This window comes from Nycticebus coucang, chromosome 15 (assembly GCF_027406575.1).
Source record: "Nycticebus coucang isolate mNycCou1 chromosome 15, mNycCou1.pri, whole genome shotgun sequence".
Taxonomy (NCBI): domain Eukaryota; kingdom Metazoa; phylum Chordata; class Mammalia; order Primates; family Lorisidae; genus Nycticebus; species Nycticebus coucang.
Window position 1 is genome coordinate 60,303,578 of NC_069794.1, and position 17,774 is coordinate 60,321,351.

Here is a 17,774-nt window from a genome sequence, read left to right on the forward strand (position 1 = left end):
TTCTTTTTCTTTGGATAGATATCCAGTAGTGAGATTATTGGATTTAATGGTAGTTCTACTGTTAATTCTTTGAGAACTCTCTATACTGTTTTTCCATACAAGTTGTACCATTTACATTCCTGCCAAGAATGAATATGAGTTCCCTTTCCTCTACAACTCACCAACTCTTTCAAAACAAAACAAATGTTAAGCTGTAACTGCCAGGTGCAACAATGGGCCTAGGAGCTTAGACAAGGGCCAGAATGGAGTAGGAGGCTGGACGTGGTGGCTCACTCCTGTAGTCCTAGCACTCTGGGAGGCTGAGACACGTGAATTGCTTGAGCTCAGGAGTTCGAGACTAGCCTGAGCAAGAGTGAGACCCTGACTCAAGAAAAAACCTAACTGGGTGCTGTGGTGGTCACCTGTAGTCCCAGCTATTGGGGAGGTTGAGGCTAGAGGATCACTGGAGCCTAAGAGTTTGAGGTTGCTGTGAGCTATGATGATGGCATGGCACTCTAGCCTGGGTGACAGAGTGAGACTCTGTCTCAAAAAATAATTAAAAAATTAAGAAATGGGGGAGGAGGTAAAGTTTACGTTTCAGGAATAATAAAGGCAATCTGAGTATAGCTGACTGTTAGATATGTGGGAACTTTATTTTTCTTGGATGTGATAATGATACTGTTATAATTACCTATTTTATAATCTTTTTTTAATTTAAAGTGATTCACTCATTCACACACTTTATTTTAAGATGCTTAAATTGTCCCAAAATCAGTACCTAGGAGCCTTTCTCCTTTCTCTTAGGCTCACAATTATTTGAGAGCCTTCTTGCTTTCTGGTTGTATCTGTCAGTACAGGATGATCCAGTTTCATCTACTTTCTTCTTCAGGCCTGAAATTGACTATTTCTTTAAAGAATCCTATTAGAAACTAAAATCTGGGTACTCTTGAGTACCTTTTGCCTCTACAGTATCATTCGTTTATATTGATAGTTCAAGTTCATATTTCACATTTCATATTTTTTGTTTTGATTTACTGTTTGTAAATTAGCATGAAAACCACCCTTCATTAATGAAAACAGAATTGTTTAAAATACTGAATATTTGTGGAGGAAACAACCTAATACAATGAACAATATCTCATAAACTTGTCACTTATATTTACCTCTGTTTAACATTTTAGCATACTTATTTCTTCTTTCTCCTTATAAATATTCTCTCTCTTTTTCCTCCTTCCCTTTTACCTTTTACAATTGTGTGAGAGTAAGCCACATTATTATAAAGTAAAAGACATTATTTTACTTTTACTTTACTTCTGTCAGCATCATTACTACCCCTAAGAAAATGATTTATTCAGTAACATCATGTAACACGCAGTCCATACACAGATTTCCCTAATTGTCTCAAATATCCTTTTAACTTTTCTCTTGCCTCTTCTCTAGGATTCAGTGAAGGTTCATACACTGCATTTGAGTATTGTGTCTTTTTGGCCACCCTCATTCTAGATCAATCCAAAGCTGAGATTATTTTCTCATGATAGTAAGTCTTTGAAAGAGCCTGGGCCAGCTGTCTTGTAGAACATCCTCATGTTCTGAGTTTATCTGTTTTTCCCCATAATTGGGTTCAGTAGGAATACCTCAAAGATGATGCTGTGTTCATTCCATTCTGTTAGATCAAGAAGTACATATTGTTGACTGGGTGGTAAGCTAAAACCACCACATATCTCCAATATAAATGCACATAATCCCTTTGTAAAATAGTACTATTAATAAATAATCTATATGGTGATACTTTGAGACAAGTGTGAGTACCCTGTTCTCCAATAACTTTTATTTATTTATTTATTTATTTACTTATTGAGACAGAGTCTCAAGCTGTCAACCTGGGTAGAGTGCTATGGCATCACAGCTCACAGCTCACTTAGACTCTTGGTCTTAAGTGATTCTCTTGCCTCAGCCTCCCGAGTAGCTGGGACTATAGGCACCTGCCACAATGCCTGACTTTTTTTTGTTGCGGTTGTCATTGTTGTTTTAGCAGGCTTGGGCTGGGTTGGAACCCACCAGCCCTGGTATATGTGGCTGGAGCCCTACCCACTGAGCTACGGGCGCTGCCCTCCAATAACTTTTAAACTTTTAAACATTTAAGATACACGTATGATCCTTTCCTAAATCAGTAATTATGTTGGGAGTTTATGTGAGATTTTCTGATTTTCTTCTTCTGTCTATATTTGTTAGCTAGCATGCTTAGAGCTCCCCCCTTTCCTCTTTCACTTGTAATGGACTCATAGATTTTTTTAAATTCAGTAGTTATAATCCATTACCATTAAAAAAATTTTTTTTATGCTCCACTTGTCCCAAATTTGAACAATGGGAATTCCTTCAAGCTAGCTTCTGTGTTTTTTTGAAGTGACCCTGTCAGTCTTCGAGTAGCATTCTGGTACTGTCAGATGTTTCAGGCTTGCTTCATATTTTCTTCACCTGACATTTCCCCAGAGCATGCTAGTTTTTTCTGTTGGTGACTGGTATTCAGAAACCAAAATCTGGGTATTGGGTGTATTTACTGCTACTGAGAGTCACTGTACTTTTCAGTGGACAAAGGTGGCACATTTATGAATTACGGGTTCGTATTGGTAGATCAAATTCAACATACATCTTTTTTCTTAAACTATTTGATTTTATAGTTGTATCTCTTAGACTAAAGATTTCCATTAATTTTAATTTATTAAAAGTAGCAACTGGTTGAGTTCATCTAGTATGAGGTTCTGAAATCTGGTGAACAGTTAATGAAATGGTCTCTGACCTTCATGATTTGGTTTAATGGGAAAGACAAATACATGAGAGTATTGTAATTACAATATGTTATGGTGTGAACTAAATGCTCTTGATATATAAACAATACAGCAGGAACTTTGAAAGAGATGGGAAAAATCTTCATGGGTCTTAGGATTGGTAGGATTTCTACAGGTGAAGATGGGGGAGTAAGGACATTTCTAGTAAAAGAACAGATCAGCAAATCAGTAGAAGGAGAATGAAGTAGCAGGAAATTAGTGCTCCATTTATATCTGACTATAATACTCATTGTTCTTTACGTAACTTTTTTCTCCCTCTCTTCTTCGCACTTGTGACAATCACCACCCCATCTCTGAAATCTGGAATCCTCCTCTCATTTTCATCATAACAGCTGCCTTAAGAACCCTGAGAAATCTTACTTTGTTGGATATTCTTTCTCTTCTGTCCCCATCTTGGTTAAGGGAGTAATCGCTGTTTTTAGCTTCTGTGTCCTCTCAACTTGTTGTATAATTTGTTGCTTCTATTGTGCTAATGATTTGAAAAACAGATATGCCATCTGTTAGGATTCAGTATGAGGTAAGAGTGAGTGAAATTGGTGTGAGGTCGTATGTGGACTTCCAGGTAGCTGAATGCCTGAGACTATGATGTATGTGTGTGTTTTGGGCTTGTGGAACCCTACGTAAGCCTTTTCAATGCTGATGAATTCTGTATGTCAAAAGGTACAAAATGGGGCCAGGCCTGGTGGCTCACACCTGTAATCCTAGCACTCTGGGAGGCCAAGGTGTGTGAATTGCTTGAGCTCAGGAGTTGGAGACCAGCCTGAGCAAGAGTAAGACCCCATCTCTAAAAAAAATAGCCGGGCATTGTAGCGGGTGCTTGTAATCCAAGCTACTCAGGAGGCTGAGGCAAGAAGATCACTTTGAGCCTAAGAGTGTGAGGTTGCTGTGAGCTATGATGCCAGGGTGACAGAGTGAGATTCTGTCTCAGAAGAAAAAAAAAGTATAAAATGATTTTATTGTTTAATTGTAAGAGTTCTTTATATACTCTGGACACAAAATCCCTATTAGCTACATAATTTGCAAATATTTTCTCCCCTTGTGCACTTTGTCTTCACAGAGCTTCAGTGAAGATGTGTTCCAGTCTGTCAAGTCGTTACTCCATAGTGAGAAGGAGCTGTGCAGTGTATCAGCAGAAGACTGTTTAAAGCAGGACGAACGTGCCAATTTAACTGAGGTTTGACATACTACTTCCTTTCCTAATAATACACATTGTGTTTTCGTCCGTCTTTGTAGCACTGCATGACTGAATTTTAAAATGCCTAAAATCTTCATCTATTGTTACATGTCTTGAAAGTACTTGTTTTAAATACTGGCTAGCATACAGGACTGTCATGATGTATTATAATGAGCACGTTTAATTCTGTGCATGGGTGTTATTGACCACTCATTGGACATATATCACATGCTAGGTGATCCCTAATATACTTAATAATTGGTTCTTTAATACTAAATTTTTCTACTCTGAAACAATATATAGATATCTTTTATATTCATTTTTTGGATTATTTTCTTGACTTTAATGTATTGATTCAAAATGAAAAAAATAGCAATAAATTTATTTTTGAAATTAAAATATTTACTGTTACTTGAAGATGAGATATATAACTTGCTTATCTATTTCTCTGCAACATCCTATGTGTCCAATCTTTGTTTGAATTTATTACTATAAAAATAAGTAAAACTTTTTCTTTTGTAATACATCTATAGTTAATCAGCACATTTATGCTACCAAATAAGAGGTGTGGTGTTAGGTCTTTGCAGGTCAAAACTGATGAAGATGGCTGGGTGTGGTGTGGTGACTCACCCTACTCTTCGAGGCTAAGGCAGGAGGATCACTTGAGGCCAAGAGTTTGAAACTAACCTGGGCAACATACTGAAACCCTGTCTCTACAAAAAATTAGCTGGGTGCAGTGGTGCATGTATGTAGTCCCAGCTACTTGGGAGGCTGAGGCAGGAGGATGTCTTAAGCCCAGGAGTTTGAGGCACCAGTGAGGTAAGATGGTGTCACTGTACTACAGCCTGAGCAACAGAGTAAGACTTTGTCTCTAAAGAAAACAAAATAAAACTGATGAATATGTTAAAGCAATATTTTTAAAATGAGAGTTCTAACAGAAATCTTTTTTTTTTTTTTTTTTTTGAGACAGAGTCTCATTTTGTTACCCCCTCAGTAGAGTGCTGTAGCATCATAGCTCACAACAACCTCAAACTCTTGGGCTCAAGCCATTTTCTTGCCTCAGCCTCTTGAGTAGCTGGGACTACAAGTGCCTGCCACAGTGCCCGGCTATTTTTTTTTTTTAGAGATGAGGTCTTACTCTGGCTCAGACTGGTCTCGAACCTGTGAACTCAGGCAATCCATCTGCCTCGGCGTCCCAGAGTGCTAGGATTACAGGCGTGAGCCACTGTGATGTGATCTTCTGCCACCTGAAGCTCTTCTTTTTGTCAGCTTAATTTCTGTGGTTCTTGACTACTAACTTCTTTGCCATCCTTTAAATTTTTGTTTTAGTAAAGCCAAACCACCCTTAGTCTACTCAGTTGTTGCCAAATAGGACAAGTCTCCTGTGTCTTCTGCCCTCTGACAGTTCCCAGCTCCTGTCTCTCCAGCTGCTTATATAGTTGATTAGTCCGTTTCCCTGGTGAGGCCTTCTTTGACCAATAGGAAATAGAAAACAACTCTCCTGGCCTTTGTCCACTTATTTTCTCTTTTGTGTTCAGTTAAAGAAACTTGAAATAATAGAAGGAATTTCTGTTGGAGTTTAGGGTGTATACATCTCCAAGTATCATTTCAAAGAGAGGAAGGAAATTTATTACTTGTGTTATCTATTTGGGTATTTTTTGTTTTTAGACACAGTCGTCTTACGTTGTCCCCAGTAGAGTGCTGTGGCATCACAGTTCACAGCAACCTCAAACTCTTGGGTTTAAGCCCACGGTTCTCAACCTGTGGGTCACGACCCACAGGATCTGTATTAAAGGATCGCGGCATTAGGAAGGTTGAGAACCACTGGCTTAAGTGATTCTCTTGCCTCAGCCTCCCAAGTAACTGGAACTTCAGGTGCCCGCCATAACACCTGGCTATTTTTTTATTGCAGTTGTCATTGTTTAGCTGGCCTGGCTGGGTTTTAACTCACCAGCCTCGGTGTGTGCAGCTGGCGCCATAACCACTGTGCTATGGGCACAGCCCATTGTGTATCTGTTTGTTATTGAGTGCCTGTCCTGTGCCAGATACAGTCTTCTGTATTATGTACTTAACCCTTACAGCTGTCAGAGAGAAGTCAGACTGCTTTAGGTTTTTTAGATGAGGAGTCTGGCTCCTAAGGTTTAACATTTTATCTCCATGCCTAGAAGTTAACTGAAACACTTCTGTGAAGTAGTAACCATATTTAATCAGAATAAAGATCCTGGGATAATTTAAGATTCTGACTTGCTTCTGAATCATCAGACAGAGATTGAGAGTATTCAGTGTTGTTTTATGTTTTATATTTTAACTGTGCTATTTTCTCCTGTTTCTTGAGAACTGATCAGCCATATTGCTGTCATTTAAATATTGTATATTTTTAGCAGCAGCACTTGTTGAGTAGACAGTTTACTAGTCTGTCTTCAAATGGAAAAATATCTTACTATGTTGCCAAAAATTTAAAGAGAATACATTTTTGAAATAACACTTATTTCAGGTTATAAGAGTAGTACATATTCTTTCTAGGAAAATAAATACTGAAAGAATAAAAAAGAAAATGACTACTGATCCTATGAATTGGGGGCTGAAGTAGGGTAGACAAGTAGAAGATCTATTATAGGATCTCTATCCCCTGTGATTCCATCTATCACAGTTAATCGCTGCATCACTACGTATATTGATAAGTTTGGCTTATTGCCTTCCAGTATTACTTTCCATGCATGTATTTTTAAAAATAAGACTGAAATTTTGTGCATACTATATATCATTTTTCTGTAACTTATCCTTTTTACTTAATAATGTGATGTTTCTTTATGCTACTAGATATCCTTTAGAAATATGTATACTTTCTGCAGAGTAATCACTGTATAAGGGCATTGAAGGAATAAATGATGCTATCTCAGGAGCCAGTGAGGAAGTAGGCTTGGGGATTTACTTAGGGAAGCCCTCTCTGAGGAGGTGACATTTGAGCGGTGAGGAGGTGACATTTGAGCGGTGAGGAGGAGCCAGGCATGTGACCCTCTAAGAAAGAGAGATCCAGGGAGAGGGACGTAAGTGCAAAGCCCGTAGGCAAGAATGTACAGGGCACATTCTAAACCCACAGAGTAAATGCAAATGAGGGAAGGCTGAAGGCATCAGCTAACCCCAGTTAGGATTTGGCCGTAGGAGGAGGCATGGAAGAGAAGTACATGGTAATGGGCCCAGGTGGGAGAGGATTGTAGTATAAAGTATACATGAAAAGAGTGGCAGGGGAATGATGAGAAGTGGATATATTTGAAAAATGTTTTCGAGGTAGAATTGATTGGACTTGCCAGTGAGGCAGGTATGAATGAGGTTCAAGAACTGCATTTTGGAGCCAAGTCTTTGGTGAGAAATATATTTGTCTTTGAAAATATTACCCAAGGCAGTGAGCATTTTAATGGTTGGTCTATTTTTTCCTGTTTCTCAGCTTTGTCAACAGTTTGAGACAAGATTAAAAAATTCAAATTAATGGAGCTTTTTCCTTTTTTTACTCAGGTCACCTTTCTGGGTTTTAATGAAGAGACAGATGCTGCTCATATACAGGTATGATCAATGTTTTGAACTAGAAAGGACTGTGAGAAATTACTTGGAACAAATTTTGAGACCATAAAATATTTGCCTTTATGCTCCAAATTTACTCTAAACTCTTCTGATATCTTTCCTTTTAAAAGTTGTAAAAGTGACTTTTTGAGGTCAATTTTTGAATGTGCTTTGGACATTTTCATTTTTACCATTTTTACTGAATACTCTTGTTATACCAAGCAGCTTTAGGATTGACCACAGAAGTCATTTATCTGAAAAGGTTGTACACTATAGGCTGTCTAACTTGTATTCCATTCCATGAATATATAAAATGTAAGACTTGTTTCTTTCTTTTGATGATTTTTTGTAATTTAACTTCCATGGTAGAAATCTTTTTACTTTTAAAATAGAATTAAATTAAAAAATAAAACTTATAAAAAGTAACAAATACCCAGTGCAAAAGTTCTAGCACTTTTGATTTGGGTAGTTATTTACATTGGGACTGATATTTGAGATAAGGATCAACAAAGGAAGCTTCACAGTTACTGCAACAGTATTGGAAGCTTGGGTAGGGATGGTAGGAAGCATGCTACTTTTTTCCCCCCTCATGTCGCTTCTTAAAAATTTGGGCGGCGCCTGTGGCTCAGTGAGTAGTGTGCCAGCTCCATATACCGAGGGTGGTGGGTTCAAACCTCTAGCCCCTGCCAAACTGCAACAAAAAAATAGCCGGGCGTTGTGACAGGCGCCTATGGTCCCAGCTACTCGGGAGGCTGAGGCAAGAGAATCGCCTAAACCCAGGAGTTGGAGGTTGCTGTGATCTGTGATGCCATGGCACTCTACCAAGGGTGATAGAGTGAGACTCTGTCTCTAAAAAAATAAATAAAAAAATAAAAATAAAAAAATTCGTGATTACTACATGTTTCCTTTTGTGGCAATAAAGTGTCTCCTAATAAAGAAAGGTGATAATATTATTCAGTTCTTTCTGAATAATGCATATCAGATTGATTATGAATAAAAATCCTGCTATGTGTTTTGATTAAACCTTTGCTTGAAAAAAAAAAAAAAAATTTCGGGGCGGCGCCTGTGGCTCAACGTGTAGGGCGCCGGTCCCATATGCCGGAGGTGGCGGGTTCAAGCCCAGCCCCGGCCAAAAAAAAAAAAATTTGGACAGAAGGAACAAGAGAGGGCCTATTCCTGAGAACATATACATGTGACTGGGAACAGAAATATTTTGAAATATTTCTCTAATACTCTTATCCTTTCAGAGTTACTGATGAAACCTGTTTATAAAAGGAAGTACTCTATTAGAGGTCAGAGACTTTAGTAAGTCTTTAATTGGGTAAAATATTTTCCTAAAAATGGCAAATAAGAAAAAATAAAAGCTCTTTTAATTTTTTTTTTTTTTTCACCTTTTTTTTTTTGGAGACAAGAGTCTCACTTTGTTGTTCTGGGTAGAGTGCCTTGGCATCATAGCTCACAGCAACCTCAAACTATTGGGCTCAAACGATCCTTTTGCCTCAGCATCCCAAGTAGGTGGGACTACAAGCGCCCACCACAATGCCGGCTCCTTTTTTTTTTTTTTTTTTTTTCACAGGCAGAGTCTTGTTCTTGCTCAGGCTGGTCTGGAACGCCTGAGCTCAAGTGATCCATCTGCCTCAGCCTCCCAAAGTGCTAGGATTATCGGTGTGAGCCACTATGTCCAGCCTCTTTTAATCTTCCTAACATTTTCTGTTAACGCCTAATATAATAAATAACTTGAGGAAGAAAAACAGTAAAATGGACTTATATTTTATGAATTAAAACTTAGCCAAAAATCCTGTATGAAAAATTCCAGAGTTAAACCTGAGGATAACTCAGGTTGGTTATCATCTATTGGTTGGTATCTGTTAGAAACTATCAAATGCCTAATTGTCATGGATGTGTGAGGTGTTACATACGATCTTTTTATAGACTGATACCAATATATTTGAAAGGCTACAGGAATAGCTAGTGTTAAATAATTTCAGTACATTTTACTTTTGAGTTAAAAAAGTTATCTGTGGTTAATAAATTGTTAACTGTTATGAACCAGAACATTTAGTGTACTTTATAACTTTTGGATAGGGTCCACATTATAGGAACCTTAACAAAAGTATTTTTCTAAAATGTTGTTTATTGTTATTATTTTAAATTAGGATTTAGCTGCAGTTTCTTTGGAACTTCCAGATCTTCTGAATTCACTCCACTTCTGCAGTCTAAATGAAAATGAAATTATTTGTATGAAGGATATAAATAAATCATCAGATATAAGCAATGGTTCTCAAAATCAGGTAACTTTCTTAGATCTTTTTTATTTTATTTATTGTTTAGGATTCTTTGAGGTATCAAGAATTAGGTTATACTGATTATAGTTGTGAGATAAAGTCCCTCTTGTAATTGTGTCCTGACTCCAAGTGCTGAGCCATACACCCTAACCCCCATGCTCCTCCTCGCTGCCCCCATCCCTCATTCCCCTAATTTCTTATTTCTAAGGAGACTTTCAGGGAAAATTTTACTAAAATTGATAAAGAGTATTCAACTTTTAAATGCTTAGATGAAGTTTCTTTTCTTTTTTAATGCTATCTCAAGGAAATGTGATTCCTAAGAAATGGAATTCATGAAGTGTTGACATTCCTTAAGAATATAATAATTTTGGTCTTAGTTTATAAGTTAGATTTTCTGTCTGTGAAGTTCCACAAATGGTATGCAAATACATATTAATATTTTTCTAAAAAAATTTTTGCCTGCATTTCTTGAACACTTAACCTTTGTATAAGATATGGGGACTTTTTCCTTTTATGGCCAGTTTCAAATTTATATGAATATTGTGCTATATGTTTTAGAGAATATACTTCAACTCTTTTTCTATCTTTAAAAAATTCCATGTGAAGTAGACATCTAATAGTACATTTTTTTTTTTATACACTTTTATTTTTTTTATTATTTTTTTTTTTTTGGGGGGGGGCGGGGGTTTGGCCAGGGCTGGGTTTGAACCCGCCACCTCCGGCATATGGGACCGGCGCCCTACTCCTTGAGCCACAGGGGCCACCCTAATAGTACATTTTTTATTTCTACACAAAAATGTTACCACTTCAAACAGGTTTATAATATTCAACTCTTGCATGATTTTATTGATTACACATCACAGAAAAATGTTTTGCATTTTAGGAGGTAAAACATTTATATTGAACTAGTTGGCTCAGAGTTTACTTATTCCTAGTATAAAAAACTGCTGTATTTTATATGATAAATACTTTTACTGATAAAAGTAGAACTTCTTACCTTGTTTCCTTAATTATATTATTCATTCATATTTACTTTGCTTTATTTGCTAGGATATAAGAAGTGATTAGCTATTATATTTGGTTTCTAGTTTTTTTACCAAGTCATTCCTCAGTATTTATATTTTTTCGATAATGTAGGGGAGAATCTAATAACTTATATTTTTAAATCTGCAAGCATTCTAAGTTGTATTACTAGGGAAGTTTAAGTAAAAGGAGCAAACATTTCTTTTATTGTGATAGGAGGGAGGATAGCATCATACTGGAAGATGGGGGAAAATGGGATAAAAACAATAAAATAGAACCTGGTTTCTGCTCTAAGCAGATTTCAATACACTTGGTCAGATAGGTAAATGATTAAATAAGGAAAATCACAGGACCGTCCAGTAGTACAGGAAAACGTAATTGCTTAAAGAAATGGATAGGTAGTAAGTTCTGTAACATTTAAGGAGAATAGACTGGGGAGAATTTGAATACCTGGATAAGAGAAAGATGGTAGAGAAAGAGACTGGGAAGTGAGAAATATAAAGAAAGTGTGAAGAAAAGAATTAAACATTACAAAACCAGAGAGCCTTTTAGGATACGTGCATTTATCATTTGTTTTCTTTCTCATCTGAGATTATCTTATTTCTAGGCTTTACTTCCAGGTAATGTTTTGTACTTGAAATTAAAATTGTTTTTATCATCTTTCATCTTTCCCAAGCGTCATCATTCTGAAATGCTTTGTGTCATGAGAGTGTCACCTACGTTACCAAGACTCAGAATTGATTTTGTCTTTAGTCTCCTAAGTAAATATGCTACTGGTATGAGATACACCCTGGACACATACTCGCATCAGAAGTGCCAATTTGAGGCCGCTAATGAAGATGATGATGATACTAACCAGTCAGTGTCTTCTATAGAGGATGACTTTGTAACTGCTTTTGAGCACTTAGAGGAAGAAGAGACTTCAAAGCCATATAAGGATGGTGTGTTTTATTGTTAAACTTTCTCTTGAAATGGAAATTAAACTTCAAAGTTCACTTTTGAAAGTTTTAAGGCAGACTTACTCGATTGAAATTTATGTTGGAAGTTGATCCAGTTTAAGTAATTTAACTGTTCTTTTTGTGATTGATTAAGGAGTTAATTTCCTTGTGATTTTAAGTTTATTGTTACCTGGTCTTTGTTTTGTTATTTCTGTTTTTACTTAAATAGTTCTATTCAAGTGCTGTTTATACCATTATTTTAAGAGTCTGGAACATGCCCAGATTCAAATTTCAGAAGTTATTTTAAACATGAAAATTTTAAACTTTAAAGTTTCAAGTTATTCCATTGATTTAAATTTCTGAAAATTTCTTTTTCAAGATTAATTTTTTTACTCTTTTCCTATAGGAACAAACATTACTGTACTTAGAAGCCAATGTGATGCTGCTGCTCAGACTGTTCCTGGTTCCCATTTAGAAAGTGATGATTTAAGGATTCTGATTAGCTCTGGACGGCAGAAGTCATTAGCCAAACCCTCAACTTCCTTAACAAACGTGCAGGGATATAAAGAACAACTTTCTGTGAAAACTTCAGTCACAACATCAATTTCAGAGCCTTGGATCCAAAGGAGTTTCTATAGGTCATCTGATGCTTCAGATAAAGGTAGTAATATACAGAAAGCATTTTTTTCTTCTTCTCCTGCCTACTCATCTGAATCAGAATGCTCAAGTCCAAGTCCTGTTATTTTCTTGGATGAAGAGGGGTATCAAAAAAGTTTAAAAGCAAAACTTGAGCTGCCTAAAATTCCTGTGATGAAAGATGATATAGAGGATTCAGACTCAGAAATAAGTGAATTTTTTGATAGTTTTGATCAGTTTGATGAACTAGAACAAACTCTAGAGACTTCTTGTCCATTTATAAAAGATCCTATCATAGGGAAGTCATCACAAAAGAAAGGACATGAACGGGGAAAATCTTGTATGAATCCTCAGAAATTCAAGTTTGATCGTCCAGCTCTCCCTGCTAATGTTAGAAAGCCAACTCCTCGTAAACCAGAATCCCCATATGGTAACCTGTGTGATGCTCCGGATTCTCCTCGGCCAGTGAAGGCAACAGGGGAAGATAGTGGTTTGTTTAGTCCTATTCGATCCTCTGCATTTAGTCCTCTCGGTGGCTGTACTCCAGCTGAATGTTTCTGCCAAGCAGATAATGGTAGAGATAGGATCCATGAAAATCATGATTCTATTTATTACACCTATGAAGATTATGCAAATAATGTTTCATGTGAAGTACTAGGCTCTCTTCTTCATACCCAGCATACCAATGATACTAATGCCATATCAAGCATTAGTAGTTTAAAAAGTGGAGAAAATAAAACTGTAGCTCTTAAGCATGGAAACCTTGATCAAAAAAGTAAATCTAAAAATAAATCCTTAATGATTAAAGGTAGCATTCAGAAATTTGCAGTGGATCTTGTGGAAAAAAGTTTTGGCAGTGCATTTAAAGACTTACAGAAAGGAGTCTCTTCTTGTACCAATGCATTGTGCCACTTCGCCATCAGATTGACATCATCTGTTTTTCAGATGGCATTTAATGAACTGAGGAGGCAACGTGCCTTTTCCCTGAAAGAACGTGCCATTAGTGGCCTGGCTAATTTTTTGGTGAGTGAAGCTTTATCAAATGCCTTCAAAGATTTACAGTATGTAAAGAAGCAGATTTTTACAAACACAGTTGCTAGGTTTGCTGCAGATCTTGCTGAAGAGCTTGTTTTCGAAGGCATCATGGAGGTGTGTCAGTTTTCATATCTTTCCACACCTGCATCTCCACAGTGTGGGTGGTTCGACTTTGAAGACAAAGTAGTGAAGTCATATGCAAAAGATTTGTCTGAATCTGTAATACAGGAAGCATTCATTGAGCTATCACAAGTTGATGTGACCTTCACAACAAAGGCAGCAGTTAGTGTTTCTACAGATAACATCAAGCATGTGAGTGTAGAAAGTGTAGTGCCATCAGAACAGACCTTCACGTTCTCCCCTTCTTTTCAAAATCAAGCAACTATGGTGACAAAACCAGTGCAGGAGTATAAAAAGGAATACACAGTGCAGCAGGCTTTGCTTTGTACTTCTGGAATTGTCACTTCTATACCAGTGCCCTTGGCAGGAAGTGCCCTTCTCCCTTATATTTCCTCTGATATGTATCAGGCAAAGTCTCCTCTGTCATCTGATTCAAACGGTGATTCTACCCAGGTATATGTTACCACAAAAAACAGCAAAGGGGAAGTAGCATGTCTCAGAAATATTTGCTTACCTTCAGAGCACAATCCAGATAACCAGAATGATTTTAAACCAATTAGTGATGATGTCGAAAAGCAGAGTTCTTCAGAATTAACAAGTGATCCTGTCATTATTAGCAATTTTTCTGCAGCGATCGTGCATATGATAGTAAATGAAACTTTAGAGTCAATGACGTCATCCGAAGTTACAAAAACAGCTGATGAACACACAGATTATTTAACTAAATCAATTAAAGGAAAAACCCCTTTTTCCCACTCTGATCAAGAAGCACTACAAAAGAGTGAAGCAAGCAATAAAGACATGTTTGCTCACCGATTATCTAAATCTATTATTAAACATTCCCTAGATAAAAGCAAGTCAGTGATCCCAAATATAGATAAAAGTGCAGCAGATAAGGAAAGCTTGCCTGTTCTTGGAGAAGAATCACAGTTGGCACTGGGAAAGTACCCCAAATTTCTTGACTCTCCAGATCACAGAACTCAGAGTTCACTTTCATTTGGAAAGGACTGTGTTCCAGAATGCAAAGGTTCTATGGTTCGTGGGTTTTCTGTAGAGACAGTACTACCTTGTCCAACTATTGTGGGTCAGAAACCTGATTTGAAGGAACTTGGTAAGGATAAACCAGTGACAAAGCATAATTTGAAAAATGCCATGCTTGAGCCCTTTTCTTTTGGACCGGAAAGCACTTTTCCTCATTCACATCCGTTCTCAGCAGCAGTGCTTACTTGTGTAGATGGTTTGCATGTGGAAGATAAACAGAAGATCGCAGACAGGAATGTCATACCTGATACTCCCCCATCAACTCCTCTAATACCATCCCAGGCTAGTTCTGAATGGGATATCAAGAAGTTAACCAAACAGCTCAAGGGGGAATTAGCCAAAGAATTTGCTCCTGCTACACCACCCTCTACACCTCACAACTCGTCTGTTGGTAGTTTGTCAGAGAATGAACAAAATGCTATCGAAAAAGAAGAGTTCATGCTGAGACTCATGCGATCTCTGTCAGAAGAAGTTGAAAGTAGTGAAGGTGAAGAGCATCCAGAAGTAGATGTGAAGTCAGAGCAGTCAGGGAAGAAAGTTCAGTTTGCAGAAGCATTAGCTACGCACATCATTTCTCATGCAACTGAAATGGCAGCCTCCCATTTAGGTCATAAAATAATTCAAGAACCCAAAGTTAACAGCCCTTGCTTAAATGTACAAAGTCAAAGAAATATGTCACCTATTTTTTTAAGTCACTCAGGTGAAAATTTACAAACATTATGTAATTTTGCAGGTGATATGGCAGCAGAAGTCATTACGGAAGCTGAGAAAATAGCAAAAGTTAGAAGTATACTTTTTGGCCCAAAGAACAGTTGTTATGTTGATGGTGACCAAGATTCTAGATCAGAAAAGAATTTGGATATCGAGGCCTTAGCACATCCAAGAGAGGTAGATCCATATGTTCTTTCATTATCACCAACTTCTTGTATGTCAGGTCTGACATATAAGTATCCCAGCTGTGAAAGTGTGACAGATGAGTACGCAGGCCACATTATCCAAATACTAAAACAGGAAGGTGGTGATAGTGAGTTAATAATGGATCAGTATGCCAACAGACTTGCCTACCGATCAGTTAAATCAGGATTACAAGAAGCAGCTAAGATGACCAAAGTGAATTGTGACTCAACAGTATTCCCTGTGCAAAGCTCTCTGGTGAAAACGAGTCAGGAACTATTCATGTTCTCAAGTAAAGAACACCAACTAGATAAAAAAAGGCCAAGTAAAGGAAATGGAGGTAACTTTTGTAAAAATCAAACATGTGAAAGGACCCAGGATACATACAGAAATGAATGCTGTGAACTGAGTAATTTCTCAACTTCTCTTGCTTGCAGCATAACGAGAGATGCTAAAAAAGAGCTTATAGCATCTGTAGTTGGCTTGCCAAAATCTTTAACAGATTCCTGCTTGTATGAAAAATCAGTTTGTGATGGAGCTATAGACTGTCACATTGAACCAGAATTTCCTAAGTCTCTTCAGCCTTCCTTGCAAAATCACAGGTTTTACCATAGTACAGGTAGCTTAGATGGAGAGAATGTTGCTCAGGCTATAGAAGAATATGCTAAAAAAGTAGTGGATGACACTTTAGAGCTGACTTTAGGATCTGCAGTTCTCCAGGTGTCTGAGACTGCAAAGTCAGCAGATAGGATCACTTATGCAGAAAAGTTATCACCTCTCATAAGTCAAACTTGCAGATACTGTGACCTTAAAGAACTCCATGATTGCACCGGAAATTCATCTCAGCATTTTTTCAGACAGCCTTCACTCACTTGTAGTAAGCCAACTTCTAATTTAAAATTTAGCAAGACCTGTCAGAAATCTATGATTTTTCATCTTGATGTCCCTCAAATTCATGTTAATCTTGATAAGAAGACAGTGCTTGCTGAGAAGATAGTTGCTGAAGCTATTGAAAAAGCAGAGAGAGAGCTGAGCAATGCCAGCTTGGCAGCTGACAGTGGCATTGGACAAGATGGTGCCAGTTTTGCTGACAGCCTTGCCACAGAAATTATGACATCAGCCGTGACAAACATTGGACATGTTGTTAGCAGGTAAGTTTCAGGTTTCTCTTAGATGTTATGATAAAATGAAAAATGCGGTCATGTGTCTTAGGTCCTGTTCAGGAAGATACATTTATTTTTAACCCTAAACTCACAATAATTTTTCCTGTTCCCTATGTATATTAATTCATACCCTATACATGACTGTCACATATTTTGTCTCCTGATCCCTTTTGAGGGAAGGCATTGTCGATTTACAAAGGTGGAAGATGAGGGCTACAAGATAAATCACCTTGGCCGAATTCACAGAAATATGAAATAGGTAAAGTGGAATCAGATAAATAATTGGAAAATTTTATACAGTAGTCCCTGCTTGTCCTTGGTTTTGCTTTCCACAGGCTAAAAAATGTTAAGTGAGAAATTCCAGAAATAAATAATTCTTAAGTTTTAAATCACGCACTGCCCTGAGTAACATGATGAAATCTCATTCCCTCCTGCCTGGGGTGTGAGTCATCCCTTCCCATGCTGTGCCTGTTTCCCACCTGCTAGTCACTTAGTAGCTGTCAGGGTTATCAGATTGAGAAAAACGTGGTGTGTGTGTGTATATATATATATATATATATTATATATATGGTTTGGTATAATTTGTGGTTTTAGATATCTGTTGTGGGGGAGGTCTTAGAACTTATCCTCTGCAGATAAGGGGAGACTATTGTATAGCAAGTATAGACTATTACCATGTTAATTTACTACTCTGAGGTTAAATTTTCTACACCAGGGGTTCTCAACCTGTGGGTCGCGACCCCTTTGGACTGTATTAAAGGGTTGCGGCATTAGGAAGGTTGAAAATCACTGTTCTACATTGTTTTCTTTTTTCTGTTCACACAGGTGAGTTTTCTTATAAAAAGCACGGTTTAATCTAAGTACTCTGAGAAAGAAAGCACCAGTTCTCCAAATACTTTCACCGCCGGCAGCACCTCTCTTGATCAGTACACACCCTAAGGGTATAGTTCTTTCCACTAGTTCTATAGGGTCTTCAGTAGCTTCTGTGTTGCTCATTGATTTTAACAACTTAGTTAAAATTCTCACTTTTAATTGTATTTCTCCTTGAGCAAACATCAGGACCAACTTGTTACTTGTTTGTA

The 17,774-nt window shown here is 37.3% G+C and overlaps 1 protein-coding gene across 2 annotated transcripts in view; it reads left to right on the forward strand.

Moving 5' to 3' along the window:
* Positions 1-17,774, forward strand: part of AKAP11 (A-kinase anchoring protein 11) — a 68,612-nt gene that overhangs the window by 18,718 nt on the left and 32,120 nt on the right. For both annotated transcript variants that reach the window (XM_053563301.1, XM_053563303.1), the window contains exons 3-7: positions 3,883-3,999; positions 7,513-7,560; positions 9,714-9,848; positions 11,542-11,806; positions 12,210-16,680. In XM_053563301.1, the coding sequence (XP_053419276.1) occupies positions 3,883-3,999; positions 7,513-7,560; positions 9,714-9,848; positions 11,542-11,806; positions 12,210-16,680 (5,036 nt within the window). The remainder of the gene's footprint in view (positions 1-3,882; positions 4,000-7,512; positions 7,561-9,713; positions 9,849-11,541; positions 11,807-12,209; positions 16,681-17,774) is intronic.